The sequence below is a fragment of the Suricata suricatta genome, chromosome 14, assembly GCF_006229205.1.
Source record: "Suricata suricatta isolate VVHF042 chromosome 14, meerkat_22Aug2017_6uvM2_HiC, whole genome shotgun sequence".
Lineage (NCBI taxonomy): Eukaryota > Metazoa > Chordata > Mammalia > Carnivora > Herpestidae > Suricata > Suricata suricatta.
In genome coordinates, this window is record NC_043713.1 from 83,298,209 (window position 1) to 83,325,851 (window position 27,643).

A 27,643-nucleotide genomic window follows, 5' to 3' on the forward strand; every position below is an offset into this window, starting at 1 on the left:
TGATGTTAATTCTCTATTTATTAAGAAGGGTCCTACAGCTTTACAACCCCAGCTCAGGCCTGGCCCTGGAGCCCTTCACCACACAGACACTGAGCACACACGTTTGGCTACACCCCATGTGGGCTTGTGGGTGTCCCCCCCCCCCCCCACCGACATCGGGGTAGGCAGGCAGTGGGGGTGCTGGGGAGGGGCAGGCCCTGGTCTCCAGAGTCACAGAGCATGGCCGGCACACCGCCCCAGCTGGCTACGACACAGTGGCATTCCAGTCCGGGAGAACCATACGCTAACTGAAGACAAAGGGTGGTGGCCTCACCACGGCTGGGACAGATGCCGGTTGAACACTGCCTCGACTGTCACCGGGCCAGGTGAGGGCCCAGAGGGCCAGGAGTCCCCAAGTGTCTGAGTTTGGTGGCACCATATGCTGATCCTGGTGCTTTCTCCAACGCGCACGGTCCCGCTCCGCCCTGAGCCCCGATCCGAGGCAGACGATCCTGGCTACGCATACCCTGGTTCAAGATGGGACAGAATTCTCCCACCTGCACCACAGTGAACTTGGACAAGCCCCTCTGGGAACATAGAGCCACTAGTGAGAGCTACCCCTTGGCCTGCCCAGCCTGTGGGCCTGCAGGGGAGCCCTGGACGGCCCCTCATTGGCACCAAGGGAAACTAAGGCACAGCACAGGCACCCACAAGTGTGACCATACACTGCTTGTAAGAAAGGAAATTGCATTTGCTTCTGCACTTCAATCTGTTCAAAACATTATGTGCATTTTTATAAAGTTTCCCTGAATGGTCTTGTGTCAAAAAAGTTCAGTTTCCCAATATAAAACAGGAAAATTACAGACATAGTAAAAATATTGGGGGGAACATTTCTTCATAGAAACCCGCACGGGCTGGGCCGAGGTGGGGGAGAGAGGAGGAGCTGGGGACATCGTCTGCTGTGCAAAGTCCGGCTCGGACCAGTCTCCCCCAGCCCGGCTGCGACGTGCCCAGCCTCCAGACCTGGCAGTAGGCCGAGTGCAAACTCTGCATGTTGGCTTTGAAGTATCCAGGTTGGGAGGGAGGGGCAACTGGCAACCCCCACCCGCCAGTTCCGTGAGCACCTTCCAGGCAGGCCCACCCGCCAGACCCCGGGCAGGGCGGGCAGCAGCCCAGGCCACACAGCGCTGTCTTGTACACGGAGCAGGAACATGAAGCATGCTTATTAAATAAAGCCGCCACAAGAGGACCACGATTCTAAGTAGGGAGGAGGGAGGCTTTGCCCCCAAACTCAGGAGACCACCAACACTACAAGCCCTAGAAATCATAACGAGAACACAAACCAGTGTGGCTGTGGGGACGCCAGGCTGGGGCCCTGCACGCACAACCATCTGGGTGCAAATCCGGGGTCTACGTCTACTTACCACCGACCTACAGTTCTACAGTCCGAGGGGTGCGCTGGCCCAGGGCCGCAGCCCCGTCCTCGAAGCCTGGGTGCAGAGCCCTGGCCGGCAGGGGCAGGTTCCCAGGAGGGACGGGCCGCTCACTGGAGGATGAAGCCCGGCTGGTGTGGAGGCAGCCGGGGCGGGGGTCTCTGGGGGAGAGCGGGTGGGTACGGAGACACAAACTGGGCAGAGAATCCTTGCTGGGTGGGGAGGCCCACGCGGGGGGGCAAGGGTGGACACTGTGATCCCGGGTACGGAAGGGCCTGTCCTGAGCCCATGGCAGTGGTAAACGGTGTGGCCAAGCGTCCTGCAGGCACTGGGGGAGGCGGCGGGGGAATGCGCCGAGGTAGCACGGAGGGGGGCCCACTGGCCTCCGAGGTAGGGTAGGGCAGGGGGGCAGCGGGCGCCGGCTCGGGCACCCTGGGGGGCAGCGGGGCCGGCACCGACGCCTGAGGAAGTCTCTGTCCCTTTAGCACCAGCTCCTGGAGCTTCTCAATTTTCACTCTTCGTGTATGGGCCAGTTTCCGCTTGCTCTGATAGACATCGATGAAGGAGTCTAGAGGAAGCTCTCCATCGAGAAACTTCTCTGCCATGTTCTAGAAGAGAAACTCGTCACAGGGACAGTTCAACCCTTAAGGGAGGACCTCCCCTCACCAGCACCCCGCCCCCAACCCCATGTGCCACGTGTTCCCCAGTGCAGACCCTGGCTGACCTCAGAGGAGTCCCCCAACCCCCAGCAGAGAGGGGACAGAGGTGGCTGACCACCCGTCCCGCCCCGAAAGCTGGCCAGGCAGGGCGTCGTTAGGGAGAGCCGGCCTTAGGTGGAGGGGGCCTCCCGGCCCAGAGCAAGTCCCGCACCCACTTCCCACCCCTCATAAGGCAGCCCAGTCCCTTCCTTCCCCCGAGTGCACCCTGACAGACCCGCCCGCACAGGTCAGCAGGACAGGCCATGCTCACGCCCACCCGGCCCCCGCCCAAGCCCAGAGCTTACTGTGACCATGTGGCCTAACTTGGCACCATGCCACCCACCCCAGCTTGCTGCACCGCACCACTTCTGACCCTGACTCATCGCCTTATCACTTGAGGCCCAGGCCTCCAGCGCTCAACTGGCCACATCGCCCAGGCTCTGCCCTGCCCCCCAGTTAGGAGCCACTGACGAACCAGGCACAGACTCCCAGCAGGGTGTGTCCCCTGCGCCCGAGGACTGGACCCTCCTGGCCAAGGAGGTGTGGCATTTGCTGTCCCTGGAGGAAGGGGCCCAGACCCTGGTAGCCACGCCCCGGGGCACTGCTCCTGCCCCCACCCCGCGTGAACGCCCTACCTCAGTGTCCTCCTCAATCTTGGCTCCTTCTGCCTGAAGCAGCGCCAGCAGGGTCTCCAAGGAAGCGCTGCTTGACTGTTTATCTGGAGGGAGCAAGACGTGTGATGAGGGGGGCCCCGGGCACTCGGGACCCACACACTCCCCCAGACTCCCCACCACCCGCCTTCCATAGCAAGAGCACCTTAACTGGGAAGGCAATGGGGGAGACACCACCGACACCTGGCTTTCCAGGAAGCTCAAGATCAAGGCGTTCAAACCCACGAGAGGAAGGAGCACACAGGACAAAAGCAGGGGAAACCTGGGGCCGCACCGTGCAGGCCCTCTGCGCCCCCCGTGCCCACAGAGGGCTCTTGCCCAGCACACGGTGCACTGCTAGTCACCCCACGCAGATTTCCTTTGTGTCTTTGAGTGAGAACTGACACAGCACATGTAATTGAAGCATATAACCCGCAATTTTAGAAATGTATAAACCCCACCCCCCACCCAGATCAGGATGTAGAGCACCCGCAGACTCCCGGGGCCCAGTCCCAAAGGCGGCCCGGTTCAGGTACCACGTGAGCAGGCCGCACACGTGTGCTCCGTGCTGGTGCCTGTCACTCCGCACCGTGTCTCTGAGATCCCCCCCTCCTTTCAGCGTCCACTGTGTGGGGATCACAACTTACTTCCCCATCATTTTGTACACGGGCATTCAGACGGTTCCCAAATTCAGCTATTACAAATAAAGCCACACACGAACACCTTTGTCCCCATCCCCGTGGACAGGCACGGACGTCCATCGCCACCGCCGGAGGGACCCAGGGGCAGACCGGCTGGGTGGCAAAGTGAGACCCCTTTCGTTCAGGCAGCTCTGGCTGAACTCCCCCCCGCAAGGTGGTGTTTCTGCAATCCACACCCCTCCCGGCCAGGGCGCGGGGCCTCGGCGGACTGGCTCCGGCGGCGCGCACCGAGCTTTCCCTGCACGTGTGCGGTGGGAGGGGGTCTCAGGATCAGACGCTGTGTCCACCCCAGGGACTGGCTGAGTTTTAAACCCTTTCTTCATCTCAGGCCCCAAACCCTAGGACTCGACACCAAGTTCCCACAGCTCTAGTAACACTGGTGATCTAACTGTGACGTTAAAATGAAATGTTCCCGGGGCACCGGGGTGGTTCAGTCAGGTAAGTGTCTGACTTCAGCTCCGGTCATGGTCTTGCAGTTCACGGGCTCCCTGCTCACAGCTCGGAGCCTGGAGCCTGCCTCAGATTCTGTGTGGCCCTCTCTCTGTGGCCCTCCCCAGCTCGAGCTCACTCTCAAAAACAAACATAAAAATGACGGTCACCTGAGTGGCTCAGTCGATTAAGTACCTGACTTCAGCTCAGGTCATGATCTCATGGTTTTGTGGGTTAGAGCCCTGCTCTCTCAGCCCCTCCCCTGCTCACCCTGTCTGTCTGTCTCTCTCTCAAAAAGAAACATTAAAAAATAAATTAAAAAAAAATGAAATGTTCTCATGATAGCTATTTCTTAACACAATCTTTGAGGATCTAACTCCACAGGATACATGTCTGTTAAATAGGATTAAGAAAGTTACCTTTTTCTGCCCTGTTTAGAGAAGCTAAAATGTTGTTTAAAAAGTGGTTAAGTCTCAGTCACTTAAGCGTCCGGCTTCAGCTCAGGTCACGATCTCACAGTTTATGAGTTTGAGCCCCACGTCCAGCTCTGTGCTGACAGCTCGGAGCCTAGAGCTGCTTTGGATCCTGTGCCTCCCTCTGACCTGTCCCCTAATCACACACACACTCTCTCTTAAGAATAAACATTAAAAATTTTTTTTAATTATTTTTAATGTTTATTATTGAGACAGAGAGAAACAGAGCATGAGTGGATGAGGGACAGAGAGAGAGGGAGACACAGAATCCGAAGCAGTTCCAGGCTCTCCAGCTGTCAGCACAGAGCCCAACGTGGGGCTCGAACCCACAAACCGTATGATCATGACCTGAGCCAAAATCGGATGCTCAACCGAATAAGCCACCCAGGTGCCCCTAAAAATTTTTTTTAAGTGGTTAAGTCTCTTTTCTAAATAGGTGAAATGATTTTATATATAAACTTTTTTCTTTGTGGCATAAATCAGTCTTAATCTGAAAATTTTCCATAATAATACTTCTTTCCTGGTAACCTAACAGCTTGAAAATGTGTCCTTCCTTCAACTCCTTATTCTTGGAGGATCACCCTGAAAAAGTTACCTAACTTGGTCTTCTTTATCTGATAGGCTTCAAAGAGAACCTGGAGTTCCTGGTATTTCTGGGTCAAACGTGCTTTCAGGGCGTCCAGCCGGGGCTGGTACAGGAGGTTTCCTTCTGCCAGGCTCCGGTTGCTGGCGAGCGTCATTTCTTTGTTAAGCTGAACATTCTGCGTCTGCAAGAAACACAGGATGGTGAGAAGCAAGTGTTAGTTCCCGGACCAGTCCCCCGAGGCTCCTGGGCCCCACCCTCAGGAGCCCCCACATCTGCTTCCGTCTGGCTGGTCACCAAGCTAGGACCACGTGGGGCCGCTCCCAGCCGGGCTACGGCCCGGCCTGTCCCCTCTGGCTTCTAGTTCGGACACAGCTCCCTGTTCTTAAAAAGCAAAGCCACTTCCTCTCCAACCATTTGCAGCCGGGCTTTGTCTTGTGACTTGTCAAGGCTTTTTGCTTCAATAGCCGTGCTGTGACTCAACTCCTTACTGCCTCCATTGTGCTTCCAAGAATAAACAGCTATAAAGATTTAGAGCTAGATTTGTTCAAAACCAGTTTCTGCTGCTACAGAGGAAGTTAAAGAATCAGTTGTAACAGAGGATCAGTTGGCAGGGTGTCAATTCAGGCTCAGTCACCAGGCTTAGGGATCAAACATGAAAGCCTGACACCCCCTGGGAAAGAATTCCGCTTGCAGTGACCCTGTTCTCTCTCCCACGCCCACCTCCCACTCCTCCTCGACTAAAGAGAAGACCAGAGTCCTCCAAAAAGCTCCCAGCTCCAGACCCAAAGCTGGGGCTGGGGGCTATTTGGGAGGTAGAGAAGCCGACGTGCCCAGACTCCAGGGGTAATGAGGAAATCGAAGGCCTGAGGATAAAGAATTCCTAATAAAACTTATTAGCAAAGCTATGTTTAAAGAAAACCTCCAAACCACACCCATGGGGCACCATCCGTACTGGCGAGTGATAGGCCTCCGCCGCCGCCACCGCCTGCCAGCAGCAGCCTCAGTGCCTGGATCCAAAGTCCCCACAGCACACTGTGCCGCATTTACGTTTCCTCGCGGCTCTCCTGCAACACGACTCCACTGATCTCATCTCGTTTTCCCCGTGATATCTGCCGCCACCCCACCCACGCTATTGTCGCCACAACTTCCTTCCTTCCTCTCAAGAGTCTGGGTGCAGATTTCCCACTGTGCAGCCTCCGTCCTGGCCACGCCTACCCAGGGTGCCAGCCCAGCTCCATGAAGGTGAAGGTGACAGTAGAGAACACAGCAGCAGCCCTGGCCCTAGGTTGGCGGGGCTCCCTACAGCAGACACAGGATCTGAATCTCTGCACCCAGGAGCTGAGCCTGGGGGGGCCCTAAAGATTCCACTCAGCTTAAAATGGAATTTAAATTAAGATAGAAAATTGAGCCTCTAGCTCAACACTAAGAAGTCCGTGCAGCAGCCATACTCTGATCACTTGCTGCCGGAGATCTCGGGTCCCTAGTGTAAAGGGGGATCCGGAAGGGCCACTGCCCCCAGCTCGCAGCGGCTCCCCACCCGTGCAGCTGTGTCCCGAGCTCCTGCAGAGTCTTTCCTTCGATTGTTTGGCTGCTGGAAAGAACACACTCCCACAAGCCCTCGTACAGCTACTCTGCAAAAGAGCTCAGCAATTTCTTTTAAAACTAAACATGCAACTACCACACACCCCAGAAACTGCACTGCTGGGCACTCGCCCCGGGGAGAAAGAACTTCTGTTCGCACAAAACCTGTACATGAACGTCCCATATGGCTGTGTTTGTAACGGCCAAGAACCCGAAGCGACGCAGCCGTGCCCCGGGTGGGCGGCGAGGACCACTCCGCCTTATGGAGGACGAGGCCTGACATGCGCAGGGAATCCTGCTGAGCTCAGAGGGTCACGCGCTCGGGGTGTGCGACACTATTGACACGGAGAGTCACAGAAACGGAGACAGGTGTATGGTGGGGGCTCCAGGGTGGGGCAGGGATCTGCAAGGGGTTCCCACTGGGGGGAGCGGGCGAGGTGCAGGCAGGCTCTGGGTTCCTCCTGAGAACTGCCTGCGAATCTAGTCACCTCAAGCTTCCAAGTCCAGTTATAAATCAACAAAGTGCTGATGAGTTTTCCGCCCCACCCCCACCCCACCTCCTCCGGCTCCCCGCCTGCCCGCCAGCATTCTGACTCAGTCTTAATTCTTTGTTCAATAAACATTTACAGAGCAACTCTCACTCGCCAGGCCCGGAGGATGGAGAAGAGGAGGAGCATGCCTTTCCTCACATGAGCCCAGGTGACATGAAGGAACGGAACTGAGCATGCCTTGACCAGGCAACGAATGCCCCAAAATCCTTTATGACGACAGGCTCCCTTGATACAGTCCTTTGAGATGGCGTCCGTGGGGGTCTCGCCCTGGATCTAAGGCTTATGCCGAAGCAGGAGTCCTGTCCACATCCTGGGCACCGCGGTGAGCACAGGTCTCCAAAGGGACCCCTAGACTGGCGTCCAATGAAGCATCTAATTCTGGCGTGCTGGTCAAGGATCACCCTACAGCAGTGGTCCTAGACTTTGGCCCGACCTTACGACCACCTGAGAGAGGGGTGCTGGCGTGTCCCACTGCCCAGACCAACCCTGGACCAGCCAGACTCTCCAGGAGGGGCCCAGGAGTGTTTCCCAAGCTCCCCGGCGGGTCCCAATGTATGGCTAAGTGCCACTGCCTCAGTCTCTGTGTACAACAGATCGACAAAGAAATCTTATTCTCCTAGGGTCCAAATCAGGTCGAAATCACTTCTGCATGTGAGAAAGTCCTAGAAGAGAGCAGCACAAAGTAGCACAGGCTATAATCCACAGATGCTCTGTTTGCACGCGATGCATTAGGGCAAAGTTTAGGCCACCAGTCACCAAAAGAGCCATCAGAAGTGGCCTGTGATTTTTTTATATCCCTTGGGGATTCCAGTGTTTTTAATTTTTTTAATATTTATTTTTAATCGCAGCAATTTCTTCCTCGACACATCCCCAGAGGCAAGGGAATTGAGAACAAAAATGAACTACTGGGACCTCACCAAGATAAAAAGCTTCTGCAAGGCAAAGGAAACAATCAAAAAAACTAACAGGCAACCTACAGAATGGGAAAAGATAGTGGCAAATGACGTATCAGATAAAGGGCTAGTATCCAAAATATACAAGGAGCTCACTGAACTCCATACACAAAAAATGAATGATCCAGTGAAGAAATGGGCAGAAGACCTGAATAGACACTTCTTCAAAGAGGACATCCAGATGGCCAACAGGCATATGAAACGATGCTCAACATCACTCATCATCAGGGAAACACAAACCAAAACCACACTGAGATACCACCTCACACCAGTCAGAGTCGCTAAAATGAACAAAGCAAGAGACTATAGATGCTGGTGAGGGTGTGGAGAGACGGGCACCCTCCTACACTGTTGGTGGGAATGTAAACTGGTGCAGCTGCTCTGGAAAACAGTGTGGAGGCTCCTCAAAAAACTATCCATAGAACTCCCCTATGACCCAGCAATAGCCCTGCTAGGGATTTACCCAAGGGATACAGAAGTGCTGATGCAAAGGAGAACATGAACCCCAATGTTCATAGCGGCACTGCCAACAACAGCCAAATCATGGAAAGAGCCTAAATGTTCATCACCTGATGAGTGGATCAAGATGTGGTGTATATACACAATGGAGTACTACATGGCGATGAGGAAGAATGAAATCTGGCCATTTGTAGCAAAGTGGATGGACCTCGAGGGTGTCATGCCAAGCAAAATAAGTCAGGCAGAGAGAAGGATAGATACCATATGTTTGCACTCACAGGTCTAACAGGAGAGACCTGGCAGGGGACCATGGGGAGAGGAAGCGGGAAAGAGAGCAGGGGAGAGTAAGGGACACAGATCATGGGAGACTACTGAACACTGAAAACAAACCATGGACTGAAGGGGGAGGGGGAGGGAGGGAGGGGGTGATGGTCATGGTGGGGAGAAGCACTGGGTGTTATATGGAAACCAATTTGATAATAAACTATTAAAAATACTTATTTTTGAGACAGAAGAAGACAGAGTGTGAGCAGAGAAGGGGCAGAGAGAGAGGGAGACACAGAATCTGCAGCAGCTCCAGGCTCTGAGCTGTCAGCACAGAGCCTGATGCGGGGCTTGAACTCCTGAACGGTGAGACCATGACCTGAGCTGAAGTCGGACGCTTCACCGACTGAGCCCCCCAGGCGCCCCTCAGATGTTTTTACTTAAGTGCCGTCCGGGGCACACCTCCAGCCCTCTGCGGGGACAGCGGTGGGAGGACGCAGCTTGGATCCCTACGCGCGTGAGCGTCCCAGAACACACCTCTGATGCTGCATTAGATGCTGAAAAAGACACTTTCCTCCTTACTATCCCTGTCCATTGCACCAACTCAACACAGGAGGGAGCTGCCAGTCTTGTCCCATCATCTGCCAGGCAAAGGAGAGCTGGCCACAACAGGCCCGGGGGCCGCCCCGCGGGGACGGTGCACACCACGCTTGGCCACGCGGGGCGGCCCCCGGCCCAGCTCTCCACGTCCTGTTAGACCGACTCCAGCCTCAGTGACCGAATCCGAGCCAGAACTCGGGAGAATGCTCACAGGGGCCGACATACTTTTGGGACCACAGATGCCTGAAACTGAAAACAGTGGTGGCAGCCTCTTGATGCTTCTCATGATCCTTTTTCTTAACCATAGAGAGATCTTTTCAGGAAATAATCTGTCTGTGGTAAGGGAACATTTGTAACTATGTACTCAGTGTTACTTCAGTTTCCTTTTTTGCTCATAATCAAAGAAAAACAAGATGCAGGATTGTAGCATTTAGAGCAAAACCCCATTTATACAGTTTTTTCTGCCCGTCTATCCAAGAGCCGCCTGAAAGGATGTTCACCCTAAACTGACAACAGCAACCTCTGAATGTGTTTACCTTCCCTTTCTACTTGGACACAGTGCTTGATTTACTACATCGTGTGTAAGTTTACAAAAAAATATTACTTAATTTACTACAGCCTGTTAGACATTAGAACTGGAAAAGAGAGGCTCTAGAAAAGATAAGCTGTTTCAAGAACAGGGAAAGGGGATTAGGAGATACAAACTTCCAGGTATAGAATCAGTCAGCCATGGAGATGACAAGTATAGCTCTGGAATAGAGTCAATAACATTGTAACACCATGTGTCGGGACAGACAGGGACTACACTAATCGTGGTGGCCAGTGAATAATCCACAGAATCGTCAAACCACTATGTGGCACACCGGAAACAGGACATGTCAGTTAGACTTCAATTAATAAAAATAAAGTACCATCAAACCACACACACACGAGAAAAGAAAAGGTATTTTATACATGCTTCGTTCAGGAAGAAATGGAAAGACTGCTTTATCTCTTGGAATGCTCACATAATACATGCAGTTCTGTTAGCCGGCACATGCTCGCTCAAATGCATGATTATATTGTTAGTATTATTATTAATTATTTTGAGAAAGAGAGAGAGAGAAAGAGAATCCCAAGCAGGCTCTGTGCTGAGTGCAGGGAGGCTCGATCCCACGAACCGTGAGATCACAACCTGAGCTGAAATCAAGAGTCAGATACTTAACCGACTGAGCCACCCAGGTTCCCTTGACCATTATTTCTTAATTTGGGTTGGGGCAGTGTAGTGGAAAATAAACCTGGTGAGGAAGAACACAAAGTCCCCTCTGGGTGACGCACGCAGTGGTCACAGACGAGAGGCACTGGGCAGGGGCGCCGGTCAAAGTTCTGGGAGTGCGGTGGAGTTCGCCAAAGCCCACACTTGGGCAGCGCACAGCAGAAAACAGCGCTCTGAAGCAAACCCACTCACTGCGGAGACACGCGACACGGGACACACACGGAGACACACTCGAGACGGACTGGCTTCACACAACCCCTTCCTCTTTGGCTGAAACTCAGCCCTCTGTCGCTTGGAAAGCAGGTCAGAATGAGAGCGCAGTGCTCTGATGTGACAGCCCGGAGGCCACTGGAATTTACACATCTATTTTTAAAAGACACTCAAACTTCAGTACCTTGAGTCTAGCTCATAGCAGCCACAGTGAAATGTTCCAACACAACGGCTGGTCAGTCATTTCATTCATTTATTCATTCAAGAAATACTTGGGGCGCCTGGGTGGCTCAGTCGGTTAAGCCTCCGACTTCGGCTCAGGTCAGATCTCACATTCGTGAGTTCGAGCCCCGCGTCTCAGGCTCTGTGCTGACAGCTCAGAGCCTGGAGCCTGCTTCCAGTTCTGTGTCTCCTTCTCTCTCTGCCCCTCCCCCTCTCATGTTCTGTCTCTCTCTGTATCAAAAATAAATAAAAACATTAAAAAAAAAAAAGAAATACTTATGAAGCACCTCTACTGCGGGGCTCCAGGGAGACCGTAACCACAAGTCTGTCCCCATGGCCCTGCGTGTAGACAGGCCTTGTGAGCATCACACCGCCCAACTCCAGGGGGCGCCAGGCCCCTTGTACTGCAGCCCTGAACACAGACTGCATTTGCTCTTCAAATAAAAAGGCTTAAGAGAGAAAAAGGACTGGGGCGCCTGGGTGGCTCAGTCGGTTAAGCATCCAACTTCGGCTCAGCTCATGATCTCATGGATTGTTGAGTTCGAGCCCTGCATCGGGCTTTGTGCTGACAGCTCAGAGCCTGAAGCTGCTTCAGGTTCTGTATGTCCCTCTCTCTCTCTGCCCCTTCCCCGCTAATTCTCTCTCTCTCCTTCAAAAATAAACATTAAAAAAACCTTTTTTTAAGAGAAAAAGGACAAAAAAAAAATCAAATAGAGGTGAACTTAAAGATTTAAGTAAGAGAAGTTACTGGTAATGAAAACTTCACTCTGCCAGCACCCTGCATGTTTCAACAGGACTTACGAACATTTATGGAGCACTTACTGCATGCTTGGCATTGTGCGACCTTCTCTCCATGCATTATCTCCATTTAATCCTCCAGGGGGGAGCGGGGGGGGGGGGGTGGAATCTGCCCCCATTTCACTCGGGAAAGAAATAGGCTCAGGGAGGTTAAGATCCCACCAGGGTCCGGAGTGTCAGTAACCGCAGAGCCAGGAACTTAAGATACTGGGTCTCCCAAGTGTGTCTTCTACAGGAGTAGGCCCTGAATTATGCCGGAGCATCTACCGTCCACTGCAGAGAACTGGTCTATCATTTCTCCATTTTCAAGTTCCAGGAGTCATCTAGATTTCAATTCTATCTTGTATTCATTTACCTTTTTACTGAGGGTATTTTCAAACAAAAAGGAAAAGGACAGAGAATAAAGAATTTGTGCACATTCTCTGGGGCTCAACAATTGGTGACATTTGCCAATCCTACTTCGAGATACTCCTCACTTTTTTTCCTGAAATTTTTTCCCCCCTGAAGTATTTTAAAGCAAATTTCAGGCATCCTATCATTTCACCCTTAACAGCTTTAATATGTATCTTTAATGGAGAAAAACTTTACAACTACAATACCATAATCACCCTTACTAAAATTAACAATATTCTAATTTAAACACTCTTACTAAAATTAACAGTATTCTAATTCCAACTTCTGCATGTGTTGGCTTCAATTCCTCTTATAATGAGCTTCTGCCTCATTGGTTTAGACTCTGAAATCGTTTATGCAGGAAAAGCAGAACTCTTTCCACCACCCCTGCTTTAAGCCAACTTTGAGAGACTGAGTTAACGATCAAGCAGCTTCTGAAAATGACTAACAAGCTTTCTGGGGGAGCGTCGTCATTATGTAACAGATTTATTTATATATTTTTCTTAAGTTTATTTTGGAGAGACAGGGAGAGACACAGGGAGAGCAGGGGAGCGGCAGAGAGGGGAGAGAGACTCCCAAGGAGGCGCCGCACGGTCAGCGCAGAGCTCAACACATGGGGCTCAAACTCAGGACCTGTGAGATATGGCCTGAGCTGAAATCAAGAAGAGTCAGACGCCTAAAATCACTCATCATCAGGAAACACAGATCAAGACCACAAGAAGAGACCACCTCCCACCAGTCAGAACGGCTAAACGTAACAACTCAGGAAACAACAGATGTTGGTGAGAACGTGGAGAAAGGAGAACCTTCTGGCACTGTTGGTCGGAGTGCAAACTGGGACAGCCACTTTGGAGAACAGTGTGGAGGTTCCTCAGAAAATTGAAAATAAAGCGATCCAACAACCCAGCAAGTACACTAGAAATTTATCCAAAAGATTAAAAAAATGCTGATTTGAAGGGGCACATGCACCCCGATGTTTATAGCAGAGCTATCAACAATAGCCACAGTGTGGAAAGAGCCCAGATGCCCACCGACTAATGAATGGATTAAGAAGACCTGGAACACACAATGGAATACGCCTCTGCAATGAAAAAAATGAAATGTTGCCATTTGCAACAATGTGGATGGAACTGGAGGGTATTATGCTAAGCAAAAGAAGTCAAAGACAGATATCATATGATTTCACTTGTAAGTAGAATTTGAGAAATACAACAGGTAAACACAGGGGAAGGGAAGGAAAAAGAAGATAAAAACAAAGGGAGACAAACCCTAAGGGACTCTTTTTGTTTTTATTTATTTTTGAGAGAGAGGACAGACAGAGCCCAAGCAGGAGAGGGACAAAGAGAGAGAGAGACATAGAATCCGAAACAGGCTCTAGGCTCTGAGCTGTCAGCACAGAGCCCGATGTGGGGCTCAAACCCACAAACTGTGAGACCATGACCTGAGCCAAAGTCGGACGCTCAACCAACAGAGCCCCCGAGGTGCCCCAATAAGAGACCATCAAGCACAGAGAACTAAGGATTGCTGGAGTGGGAGGTGGGGGGTAGGGTTAAATGAGTAATGGGCATTAATGGGGGAGCACTTTTTGGGATGAGCACTGGGGGTTCTAGGTAAGAGATGAATCACTGGGTTCAACTTCTGAGGCCAAGACTACACTGTAATGCTAACTCACTTGAATTTAAAGAAGAAAAAAAGACACTCAACCTAGCCATCCATGTGCTCCATAGATTTATATTTTTTATGTGTTTCAATCAACTGCAGTTTGTAATCTTCCTGATGCTCAAATTGTCCATGGCTGGGGGGATGGAGACCCTTCGAGTGGGATCTCAAGCTGACACACCCAGAGGTCTGCCAGCCCCCCAGCCCTCCTGTAGAACGAGGGGTCCCAGACCCATCTGTATATCTGCTGCCCCTGATCTGGACCAGAACTTCTTGAAGAAATGCTGGCTCCTTTTGGTGGGAAATTCGTTTTTTTATATTTTCCTCTCCAAATAAGATTAAATTGAAAGCTGTCCATAATATAAAGACGAGGAACAAAACAGATATCAGCCCCTGAACTTTCCTACCAGTAGAAACGTCAGATTGTATTCCGACTCTAAGTACAGCAAGCTTGTGGATCAGATGACCAAAAGGCTGGCATGCGTTCACCCAGGTTAATCTCTTCTTTTACTGCACTACCCGTGATCTAGCTCACCAATTTTAGGGTAAACATCACCAAGGTCACATGCAATCTGAGCCTGGGCTTTAACACCAACAGTTATTAGAAAGCCCAAATTCACCTCCTATTTGGTGAGGACCTCGCCAGTGACCAACTCCTCTCCCTGCAGGCTTTCCGCTAAAGGTAGGCTTTCAGGTGAAGCCAGCAATCCCAGAGGTGTGCCGATGTGGCTTAATTCACCCCCAAAATGAAAACAACCTAACAGGTGCAGAGGTGGACTGCTTAACATGTTCACAAAATTAAAGAGATCTGAAGACTACAAAACACAGTGGAAGAACCGCAGAGCGTGGTGAAACTGCTCTAAAATACAACCTCGTGGGCTGCGTGAAGCCATCTCCAAGGCTACAGCCCACTCGGGAAAAGAGGTTCACCAGACGCTTGTCAAATGTCCCCCCAGGACGGCCCACTCAACAGAGGGAGCATATTAGATTAATAAAGACTGCCACTTTTGACTGAAGATCTCAGAATCCACATGAAGATGAGACTTGCTGCCCTCAGAAAGTAGCAGGCAATGGGAGAGAGACGGGAAGGATCCCTTCCCCGTGGAGCCGCCTTGCATCTTAAAACTTGGTAGGTCATTCACTTTAAGTGCAACTAACCACAGACAAGCAAAGAGCTAGGTTTGAAAATGAATGGACTAGTCCCAGAGAAGAATTAAATGGTCTCAGAGAAACACAATTCTCCAATTTGCTAATTTTCTAGTTCTCAGCATACCAGAGTGCTTTTGTTGTTTTTTTTCCCCTGGAAGAGTACTTCCTAATATTTGTGCAGAGGAGGGGGGGCAGGATCTCCCACTTTGTGGACTTATGTGGATAATGATGTCAATAATAAAGAAACACAACAATAGGTGCAATGGGCTGTGATAACTCCCACGTGCTAGAAAATGTTACTTTCCTAATATCACTGACCTTGTAATTCCTGAGGGCTCCAGGGAGAGGAGGGAGGAGCAGAAAGCAGGACAGGATCCCCAAACTGACCACACTGTTTTAACTGCCTTGGTCCCGAATCTCCTCAAGGGCTGGTCACACCTGCTCCTAGTGAATCAGAGTCTCAGCAGGTGGGCGAGGGAAGCTATTGAGAAGCCCGCCCTCCACATTATCAGAACCTTTAGGGCTACTGGTCAGCTGAGCAGTTTAAAGCGATAAATCACTACACACACACACACAATTTTAAAGATCTATATCCATCCATTTTTTTATTTAAGGCAAAGGTCTCTTCTTAGACAAAAGGTCCAGTAGGATCCACAAGTTCCAAAAGTTCTTCATCCAGACCACATCCCTTGATATGGAGGATTTCAGGACACTGGACAAGCAAGCTGAGAGCAGAACCCTGGAATTCTTCCGTTTTCCCCCAGCCTGGACCACACCTAACTCACTAACCCCTTTGTTTCTAGCACACCACCTTCTATTAACTTTCCAAAGCACTCAGCTGTTTTCCCTCCTGGTCCTTTCATTTATGCCTTTTGCCACAGTATTTAATGAAATAATTACTGTAACAGAAACCAGAACGGACAGGTCCTTGACTCTAAGTACTCAGCTGCGAGGGGGGGGGGGGGGGGGGGGGGGGGGGATGGAAACCTCCAGAAACCTGATCAGGATCACAGGGGTGGGGACAATCACTGTATCGAGGGAATGGTGGGAACCATGGGGAGGGAGGTCAATTAATAGCTTCTGGCTGTGATTTTAAATCCTGACCACTCCTCCCTTCCTCAAAAAGAAAGAAAATTTATAAACTCTGCTTTTCTTATTTGCAGTTCCCGGCCAGGACAAACCACCAAAGCAATCATTTTGTTTTTTCCTCCTATTTCCTTTCAACCATAATTTATAAGAAGTGCACGTACGATAGTTTTCTGAAACAGTCTTTACACAGATGTAAAATAAGAAAATGCCTAACAAGGTGGATCCTGAATTACATGTATTAAGACTACATCTTTTACATTTGAAATACATCAGGACATAAACTTTCCAACACCTGACTCAAGAATTCAGTTTAATGGATAAAATTTACTCTCGCATGACTGAAATTATTCATCTTCTATTATGAGAAAATGCTATTCTAATAATGAGATATTTTTAGTCTGCGAGTAGAGAAAGGGATTAGTCAAAGGGTAATCAGTTACCCTTAAATTATTCTATTTATATTTCACTTCAAAAAATACCTGCAATTTTATCTGGTGTAGGGAATTTGATGTTCTAACTAAAAAAAAAAAAAAAAAACCCAACAAAAACAAAAAACAACCCTGCCTAGATACTTAAGACTTAATCATTTAAATTTTTTGACGTTTTAATAGATTTATGTTCAAAGATGTTAATCACAATGTAATTTATGATAAAAAACCCCAATAATAAGGGGATGGTCACAAAAATTATGACATTTATCATAAATTATGATAAAATATCCTGCAGCCACTAAAAACACTGCCATAAGAATATCCTTTTTTTTTAAGTTTACTTCTTTGAGAGAACACAGGCCTGAGCAGGGGAGGGGCAGAGAGGATCCCAAATAGGCTCCATGCTGCAAGCACAGAGCGCGATGTGGGGCTCGAACTCATGAATGCTGAACAGGATCATGACCTGAGCTGAAACTGAGTCGGATGCTTAACAAACTGAGCCGCGCACCCCCATGTAAGAACATTCTGCTAAAAAAAAAAAAAAAAGAAGAAGAAAATCAGGGCACCTGGATGGCTCAACTGGTAGAGTATGTGACCCTGGATCTCAAAATGATAGTTCAAGCCCCATATTGGGTGTAGAGACTACTTAAAAAGAAAAAACTGACATGAAAATGCCCAGAGTATAACTTTAGGTTAAAACACACACACACACACACACACACACACACACACAAACACACACACACACACACACACACACACACACAACTCTCTATACAGAATGATCCCAGTGGGGGAAAAACATGAAAAAAAATCCCATAAATGTTAACAGTGTTCATGTCTGGGTTCTGGTATTACAATGTGATTATGTTTTTCTTCATTTTTTAATTTTTCTATAACAGACATGTAAAAATATTTTTAAGGATTTGATCAGCTGGAATCAGAAATCTGAAATACCACATACTCAAAACAAATAAAATACCATATATTCCCCGCGTTCTTAAACGGAGCACATGAATGCAGGCCAGCCTGGGATGACACAGAGCTGGCGGCGTGAATACCAAGTAACGAGCATCCAGTGAAGCAGCAGCACCCGCGGGCTAGAAGCAGATGGCACGTTTGTCCCCTGAATAAGCATTTGCCAAGCACGCCCCAGGGAAGCGAGTCCCATGCACTCTAGGATCAAGTAAGCCTGGGAGATGCTGCAATGTCCGCCCTCTGGAGCCTCACCACACACCCTAACAGTAAGGGCCAAACAAGACCAAACAAGACTAAATCCCTTTAAACCGCTGGTTGCCCCAATTTCTTTACCATGGAGCTCCTTTTTACATAATCACCACTGACAGAAGCAGGGCTGGGGGACAACTAAGGGAAAGGCCACCCTCAACCAGTCCCGACCACGTCGTTACAACCTCAAGTCCTGCCCAGCACCACATCCATCCGTTTACAATCATCATCTTGTTCAGCCTTCAGAAAGACTTGTACAGCCACTCTTATAACACGCCCGTTTCAGAGTTGAGGAAACTGACATTTAGGGAAGGGATCAGTGCCGAGGCTTTCTCAGGAACACAAATTCCCCCCCCCTTTTTTTTAAAGAAAGTGCAAGCGAGTGGGCTCAGATCCCAAGATCCTGGATCTTGACTTGAGTGAACAGAAATTGAGAATCGGATGCTCAACTGACTGAGCCACCAGGCGCCCTCCAAATCTCGTCTTTAACCACTATGCCTAGGAGCGGACCTTACATTTTTTGTGAGGCTTTTTATAACGTTTGCTTCCTTTTTCTCTTATCATTTATTTCCAGATGGTGTTACTGGCTCTATTCGTTTTTCCCTATACCCTTTAAAAATCTGCCACTGACAAACACAGGACCTAGAGTGTTTCTATCTGAACAGTGTACAAAACAAGACTCAACAGGCACTGCAAGGAGCCTAGTGTGAGCCTCCAAGTCCGAGATTTCTGCTGCCCAAAGATCTTTTTTTAATCAACCATCTTTTCCAGGCTTCTGATCTCCCTGCTTTCTGGTCTTATCTCCTCAAATCCATCCCTCACGCCCCCGGGGCTGACTGAACCACCCATTTAAGTCACAACTGTGACCGCAGCACTCCCAGGTGGCTCCCTCTGCCCAGCGGATCAGGCCATCTGGTCTCTGCCTGCCTCTCCGGCCCGTCGGCCACCAAGCCCTGCCGTCAACCCTCCAGCAAGGCTGGAATGTTCCTCTGCACCTCTCTGAGGCTTTTCCTGTCTCTGTTCCTGCAGTCCTCCCCCATGCCTGGAAGCCCTTCTCCCTCATTACCTGCTGACCTCTTCCTTTGAATCACAGCACATTAGTCATCTCCTCCAGGAAACATTCTTCACTAATTTCCCCCAGCACCCCCCTGCCCAAAAGGCTTGCTGGGTCCCCTCCCGCTAGGGCAAGCCCAGCAGTACTGTTTCACATCTGACGTTTGTGACAGCTGACTTCTGTGTACCTGCATGACCCTGAAAGATGAAAACTAAGTGGTTTCCTATCCCCCAACTGCTCCGTAGGAGTTGAGTAATGAATAACCCTGCTCGACCTTGGCTGCGTTCACACTAATCAGAGCTGCTGTCTGATGGAGAACACTAATTAGCACTTACTCTGTCCCTCTGCCAACCCAGGCACCAGGCAACGGATATGGACATAACCTCCAGGTGCCACTCCTGGTGGCTCCACCTCTGGGGATAATGACAGATCTGATTTGAAAGAAACATGAACTATGACACTGCCTGGGACAGAACCAGCTACTCAAGTGCCTGCTCTTCACGTGCACTCTGGCACAGTAGTGAACAACACTCCTCACAATTCCATGAGAAAGGATTTCGAAAGCTTTCTCTTGACATAGTAACCCGTGATAAAACAGCTACATCTTCCTCTCCGCTTGCATTCTTCCCTAAGAAGAAATTCTACACAGAACTTTCCTTTGCCTTTCTACCACTGGGTAAGATAGGTTTTCTTGAATAAGTTCTTGTGGAATCCAAAAACCCCACAGAGCAGAGGTAGGAAGTAAGCCCACCAGAACTCCTGGCTCAGCATGTTCTGAGAGCCAGCAATTACATACGTGAACAGTGGCGGACACACAGGTCATTATAGAAAACCCGCACCGCACACCCGGCTCATCCACAGCAACACTCTGATACAAATACGGTGATAAAAGCCAAAAGAAGATCTTAATTTACAATGGGGTTACATTCCAAAAAACCATCATAAAAAATATCGCTAAGTTGGGATGCCTGGGTGGCTCAGTTGGTTAAGTATCCAACTTCGGCTCAGGTCATGATCTCATGGTTGGTGGGTTCCAGCCCCGTGTCAGGCACTGTTCAGACACCTCGGAGCCTGGAACATGCTTCAGATTCTGGGTCTCCTTCTCTCTGCCCTCCCCCTGCTCATGCTCTCTCTCAAAAATAAAAACATTTAAAAAAATTTAAGTATCTCTAAGTCAAAAATGCAATACCTAACCTATGAACATCATAGCTTAGCCTGGCCTGCCTTAAACTCTCAGAACACTGATATAAACCTCCAACTGGGAAAATCCTCTACCACAAAGATTTTTTTTTTCATTGTAACTAGGCTCCATGCCCAACATGGGGCTCGAACTTACAACCCTGAGATTAAGAGTCCCACGCTCTACGGCCTGAGCCAACCAGACCCAAGCCTATTTTATAACGAGGTGTTGAGTATCTCATGTAATTGACTACTGTACTACTGAAAGTGACAAACGAAACAGCTATGTGAGTGCAGGTGGCTATCCATTTACCACTGTGTGGACCCTCCCAATCATGCGGCTGACCGCGGCCACTACCCAGCATCACAAGAAGATGGAACCACAGTCCACCGCAGGGTCGCTAACCCTGGACAAGGCAAATTCAAAATTCCAAGTGCACTTTTTACTGAGTGTGTATCATTTTTGCCCTTCATCATGCCTTCATCATGAAGTTGAATTGTCATAATTTGAACTATCAGAAATCAGGACCGTCTACAAACAACAAAGTTGGCCTAGCTCAGGAGCACATCAGTTCTGGACAGGACACACGATGCTCAAACAGTTCAGTCTACACCCAGGTTCCGCTTTCGACTAGTCTGGTACAGCACAAGCACTGTGACAGGATGTCAGCTTGTCTGGAAAATACCAGACATGTTTCTCCCTGTGCTTCGATGGCACCTCTTTCCTCCTCCCAACCCACTTATCACTCCTAGCTGCCTTTCAAACTTTTATTTTCTTTTTGAGGGAAGTTGGCCACCAAATTAGTATCTCAGCTGCCTGCTCCCCTGAACTTCAGAACTGGGTTTCCACCTGCCTGCACTCCCCCCACCCCATGCCCATCCCTCACTGTGAGGCTCTCAGGGAGCCGTGTCCCCTCCCGCCACACAGGAGTGAACCTCACTCACTCAGCAGTACCTATATGCCAAGGACACAAAAACAAATGTGACAAAATGGAGCCACAAGGAAGTGAATGACTTCCAGAATGTGTACAAGTGCCACCGAAGAGGTACACAGAGAGGCTAAGAGACTGTGTGCCTGTGACGCAGGGGGCAGGGCGAGCGCGTGGAAGGCAAAGCTGAGGAGGCTGGAGTCCCCTCTCCCAGGAGCCCAGCTGAAACCCAGCTTCTTCTCACCTGAGCCCACCCCCACCCCCCAGCCTTTCCAGAACCTTCCCGCACCCCCTATTCTGCTGCCAACTTAACCGTACTAAAGAGTACTTCTGACCATATTGCTCTTCCACTCCAGAAAGTCCTGGAAACTCACCACTACCGAATTAACGGCCTTCCACTGGCACGCAGGCTCGCCGTCCTCACTTCCCATCACCACCCTGCTCATGCGCAGATCCGATCCGGCTCAAGCAGATGGTAACTCGCCAGTCAGAAAGCCTGTCCCGAGCTTTCCTGCTCTCTGACTGCACCCTTGCTGTCACTTCTTCCTGACTGTCCATGCTTCGCTCTCAAAAATCCTACTCAGAGAAATAAGTATCTGATTCAAGGCAGTGGCTGGGGCGTGGAGTGGCTGTCGTGCTTGGGATGGAGCACAAAGCGGGCTCTCCACTGGGCTGACAGGGTGTGCTCCCGAAGCTGGGTGCCAGGTAGACAGGTGCCCCTTACGTTACTCTAAGCCCTCTCAGAGGTATTATCGTAGCTGATCATTTATTTTCTTAAATCTTACCCACCTATCAAAGTCCATCTCTTGTACTTGGAACCTAACTAATCTAGCCAGAGAGCCTCTCTTCACCTGACCTTCAATGTCATTTACAATTCACATGTGGCCTTATTCTTTTTTAAAAAATGTGATAAAATATACGTAACATAAAAATATGCCATTTTCAAGAGCGGTGGTGAAGTACATCCACGCTGTGACATAGCCAGCACCCCCGTCCATCCTAACACTGCTCATCTTCCCAAACTCAAACACCTACCTCCTACTCTCTGTTGGGCTGGAAAGGTCTGTGTGCTTGGTTTCTTCCCCAAATTATAATACAGGGATTATGCCCTATTCGTGTTTCTATCCTTAAAATGTCTTGCACACAGTTGGCACTCTAGAGCTGTGAAACTGAAATGGAATCTTCTTGAAATGGCACCAAGGATAGGATGCCTTTTAGTTTTAGCAGTAACAGCCACAGTAACAATCCCGAGTGCTCCCTGTGCTAGTCTCCCTGATGCTAAGCATCCCATGTACCTGTCTCATTTAATCCACCCAAAACCCCTCTGAAGTAGGCTACCGTTGTTAGTGCCTTCGGTTTCAAGGAGGAAACTGCCATTGGGAAGACAGTACTTGCCAAAGGTCCTACCTTAGTATCAAAAAGCAGTTCCGTGCCATGCCACACCCACCACGCTTTTAATCGATGCAAAAGAAGTAGAGAGCAACTGACGCAAGTGTTCAGACTTCACCTAAGCCAGCCAGGCTAACAATTCTGGAATCTCTTATGAAAGAGGGCTAGCCTCTACTGAAGCCCCTCTGTGCCAAGGGACTGCCTTCACCTGCTGTTCCTCAAAGGCAGGTGTGGTGAGGAGCCTCCTTAGCAGTGGAGGAACCGAAGGACAGAAAGTTTAACTGAAATAAGGTCACACAACTCTCGGCTATGCTCCTTACACACACACAAATATATATATATATATATATATATATTTTTTTTTAGTAAGCTCTACACCCAATGTAGGACTTCAATTCATGACTCCAAGATCAAGAGTCCCATGCTCTGACTTGGGCCAGTTAGGCGCCCCTTTCTATGCAATCTTAATGCCTCCTTAAAAAATAAAACCAGGGGCGCCTAGGTGGTTCAGTTGGTTAGGAGTCCAACTCTTGGTTTCAGCTCAGGTCATGATCTCGCAGTTTGTGGTCCAAACCCCTGTGGGGCTCTGCGCTGACAGCCGGAGACTGCTTGGGATCCTCTCTCTCCCCCTCCCTCCCCTCCTCCTCACTCTGTCTCACTCAAAATAAATAAACTTTATAAAATAAAGTCAGGGGCACCTGGGTGGCTCAGTTGGTTGGGCGTCCGGCTTCGGCTCAGGTCATGATCTCAGGGTTCGTGGCTTCGAGCCCCGAGTCAGGCTCTGTGCTGACAGCTCATGAGCCTGGAGCCTGGAATCTCAGATTCTTTGCCTCCCTCGCTCTCTGCCCCTCCCCCACTCGTGCTCTGTTTCTCTCTGTATCAATAAATAAACATAAAAAATTAAAAAATAAAATAAAATAAAAAATAAAATCAGACAAAACTGAATTTCAGAAAACATTCCCAGGCACAGTAATTTTTTACTCGAGAGTGAAAACAGTAAGTTCACGGAAGAGAAAACTGAAACACAGACGTCCAAAGCCTCTGTATACCCAACGACTGCACTCCAAGGACTCACCGCGTTTAAACCTTAGCTTCTAAACACCAGTCCCACCTGCGCTCAGCCTGGTGCGGAGGAGACAGCCCCGGGTTTAAAGCAAGGTCAGCACGTTTCAGTGAGCCGTTATGAATCATGCAGCAGCTCTTCAGCCCCACACAAATCACACCAGGATACGCCTTAGGGAAACAGCTTCGCCCAGACCAGACTCTTCCACAAAACAATCTGTTTTTCAGACCCTCGGTGTTTCTGCATGTGGGCATTCTCACTTGCCAAAGACATAGAGATCCCCACTTTGAATCCTTATGTTAGGTGCAATGACTCGGCAGCACCAACGAAACCAACGAATGGCATTCCCTCCCTCTAACAGCACCCGCGGGGGAGGGGACACAGGACCCAAGAGGTGCGGTTTAGCTGCCTAAGCCCCTGAGCGACAGTTCCTTTTAAGGGAGTGCCCTGTAAGCCCAACGGGGTTACTGTGGACAGAGAAAGGCGCGTTCCATCGCCATGTAAAAATAACTTTAAATAAAAATAAAATGTGTGCATATGAAACGTTAGCCCACAGCGAAAGCAACGAGCAAAGATCACGAGGGAGGGTACTTCGTTTAGGGAACTGCATCACGGGCGGGACCAATGGGAAGAGAGAAACACAGGGGCACCGAGAAACAGAACCTCTATGGCTCCGACAGGATTTTCATGTCTTGAGTTGCGCTCAAGCTCACACACCACAATTAGAACATTGTAAGTGAAGTAAAATACACAGCTGTACTTAAACCTAACAGTGAATGCCTTCAAAACCTAGCCACACTTTCCAGTCGCCACAAAATATCCCCTCAGGCTTGAAGAAGTCCTACTCTACAATTTAAAACACTTCCTTCTGCCAATTAAAAAAAAAAAAAAGGCCTTTGGTTCAGATTAAGAGATCCTATGCTGGGAAAGGCCTGTTCCATTTACAGTCTCATCCTTAGACCTGCTGAGATAAATCATCATTTGGACCATAGAAAAATAAAATGCTCCTTAAGCTAATGGCAAATAAAAGTTTCGTTAACATTCTTCAAAGAAGACCCTATTAACTTGTCAGGAAGGATGACCTGGTATTGACGACTGGCAGTCATCTTTCTAAAGTAGATGGTTATTGGGGCGCCTGGGTGGCTCAGTCGGTTAAGCCTCCGACTTCGGCTCAGGTCAGATCTCACGTGCATGGGTTCGAGCCCCGCGTCGGGCTCTGTGCTAACAGCTAGCTCAGAGCCTGGAGCCTGCTTCCGGTTCTGTCTCCTTCTCTCTCTGCCCCTGCCCCTCTCATGCTCTGTCTCTGTCTGTATCAAAAATAAATAAAACATTTTTAAAAAATTTAAAGTAGATGGTTATTAATAATTGCAATTGCTCTTTATTGAACGCTAACTACATGCTGTGCTAACAGGCACTATCTGACATATCCCTGTATCAACTCGGTGAAATAAAGACCAGGTGAGCCTTCTCTAACAGATGCTCAGAGAGGTGGATTAACTTCCTTGAAATTACACAGCTGGGAAATGGCCAAGCCCAGCCTGGAGTGTACAAGTCCGAAGTGTGAAACTTCCATTTGGTTGAGAATGGACAATTCACAGAATACTTTCTCCTGTGTCCCCCAACCACCCTGGAAATAAACCAGTAAGCCAATGCGTAACATTAACGGCTGAGTCAAAGGACCATGGCCAAAATTTCAGTGGTTCACGTTATACCCGTTCCTACAGAAACAAGCCACATGTGACCAAGGGGAACAGGATTTGCTAAGTGTGACTACAGCTAGCTGAGCTGCCCGGCCAGGGTATTTTGGTCTTCTTCAATTTCCTGGTTTTAAAAGTACTACGCCCTGAAGAACTACTGCTGAGTAATTTAGCTTGAATTATGCGGCTTAATCAAGTGCCGTCAGTCAGTGGCCAGAGTTTGTACAGGGGACTCTGGTAGGATGGTCACCTTCACTTAAAAAAAAAAAAAAAAGAAGCCTTTATGTAACAATCTCTTTTCTTAGGTCGAGGAAACAAGTGTCCCAATAGCTTCAGAGTTGACAGAATTACCTCTCTCCACAATCTTCCCTCCACTAAAAGGCAGTTTCGTTCTATTAGCGTAGAATATAATCAGTATAACTACAGTATAGCATTCTGCTCTAATAGTCAAACAGCAAAAGAGCTTGTCATCAGAAATATCAGAAAAATATACCTGTCATTTTATTATTAAAGTACAAAGATGCCTGAAGACAGGCAACAAAAGGTCTCCCAGCAACTGAGAAGCAGGGAAACTAAGCAAAGATTTTATTTCTTTAGAGACATGAGACTCTTTCAGTCAAGAAAGATGGATTTTGTCACTTATTATGCTCTAAAATGGAAAGTGCCACATGGAGACCATAAATGAGGGAAACTGCATCTCAGAGCAACGTTCTCTGTGCCAAGTTACAAAGCCCGTGAATACAAGGGGTGTATTAATGGAAAGACTGATACCATCTTACTACAGTGGCCTCTCTGTAGCTCAGGACAATAATCTGTTGAGGGTTTTCCAGTGATTTTGAATGTGCAACCTCCAGACAAGCCCCCTTTTAAGGAAGCTGGCTCAGTGCTAACAATCCCTCTTCGGAAAGTAAGCCAAAAGCCCCCACTCAGCCTTCTGGGGCAGAGGCTCAGCCCGGTAGGCGTGGGAAGGCTCAGACTTTGGAGACAAAGAAGTAGGAGGTGGTGAACGGGCCGGGGAGAGCTGGGATCAGCCTGGGTCCACCTGCCCGGAGGAGACCCAGGCCCGGAGGATGGGATGTTCAGAGAAAAGAGCCCCAAAACGATCTGACGCTGCAATGCAAGCGTGAAGTCAGTTACCACAGAGAACAAATCGTGTGTCATAAGAGACGGAATGACATAACCAGAAACAGGGTGGCATATGCCTTCCAGAGGCTGGGCAGGCCCTCAACTATCAAAGGCTTGGGGTTTGGCAGTCAGACCCCCAATCCCCGGTTTATTTTCTCCCCCAAAACAGCTCCAGGAATTCTCACTTTGCCCCGCTGTGAGGCAAAGCCGCCAAACTCTATTTTCGCGGTCCCCTTCTTCCACAGAAGGGGGCAACTTTACGGAGAAAGGGATGCCTGCTCCCATCCCCACGACCAGGGAGAACCCCCTAGGATGGCCCTACCAAGGCCACTTCCAAATGAAGGCAGCCCCCACGGGGCCCCTCTAACGCTCTTGGGAACGCTCAAATACACAGACTCCTCAAACCTTAACGTGGCCAAGTCCGTGGCCTCGTGCCTCTCGACCCTGGAGACCCTGCCCAAGGCCAAAGTCCATCCCAGAACCACCGTCCGGAATCAGCCGTAGCTACAACCCCTGGAAATCGCAAAACCTCAGGCTCCCATCCAGCTCGTCCACCTGGCCCCTGAACGCCCAATCGAAGGCTCCGATTACTTCCTCAGTCCGCCTGTGCCGCTCGACCCTCTCCTCGAGTCCCCCCAACCCCAGCCCTCGGTCCCCTCAGTCCGGTCTCGGCCGCCCTTAATCCTCCCCTGCAATCCCCCCTACCTTCGCCAACCTAATCTCATCCCCCTATTCCCTCCTCGTCCCTCTCGACGGAACCACAGCCCCCGAGGTCCCCAAATGCCCGTTCCGGGCTCTCCGATCCGGGCTCCGTTCCCAGCCTCGGTGCCTCACAGCCTCGCCCCCGAAGCCAGTCTCAGGGCGCTGTCCCCGCCGCTCAGCCCCAGTCCCCCCATCCCGACGCGGTCTCAAGCCCTCCCACTCCTCGTCTCTGTCTCCCCAACCCAACCGGAGGCACCGCGACCATCGGCGCCTCGGGCCCCTTCCAGCCCGCTCAGGGCCCCCGGCCCCGCGCGCCCCTCTCGAGGCCCCTCAGCCCCCGCGCGCCCCGGCTCGGCCCACCTCCTCCATCTTCTGCACCATCTCCGTCAGCTGCCCCTCGTCCTCCAGCAGCTCGTTGAGCTGCACCAGCGACAGCCCGGCGAACCGGGCTTCGCTCCCGGGACCCGCCATCCCCGCGTCTCAGCCACCGCCGCCGCTCTGCCCGCCAGGCTCCGCCGACCGGAAGCACCGCCCTCAAGGCCCGCCCCCAGCGTGGGGGGGGGCACGTGACGCCAGCCCTGGTGCATGACGTCATCACCGCGCGGGCGGGCGGACGTGACGTAGCGCTGCGGGCCGGGTGGGAATGGGGGGGCAGTCGCGGGAAAGGTGGAGGCTTGTAGGAAAAAGGAAACGTGGTGCGGTTGGACTTGTGACG

At 50.1% G+C, this 27,643-nt stretch overlaps 1 protein-coding gene across 2 annotated transcripts; it reads right to left on the reverse strand.

The window, feature by feature from the left end:
* VPS37B (VPS37B subunit of ESCRT-I) lies at positions 1-27,453 on the reverse strand. 2 transcript variants are annotated; one of them, XM_029922366.1, is made up of 4 exons: positions 27,289-27,453; positions 4,959-5,130; positions 2,746-2,828; positions 1-2,020 (listed from the first exon to the last, which is right to left on the reverse strand). In XM_029922366.1, exons 1-4 carry the CDS (start codon positions 27,397-27,399, stop codon positions 1,523-1,525), a joined length of 864 nt encoding a protein of 287 aa, XP_029778226.1. In that variant the 5' UTR covers positions 27,400-27,453; the 3' UTR covers positions 1-1,522. The 2 variants fall into 2 exon arrangements, with proteins under 2 accessions (XP_029778226.1, XP_029778227.1); XM_029922367.1 differs by lacking the exon at positions 27,289-27,453 and adding an exon at positions 5,902-6,041.
* Between the last annotated feature and the right edge of the window lie 190 nt (positions 27,454-27,643).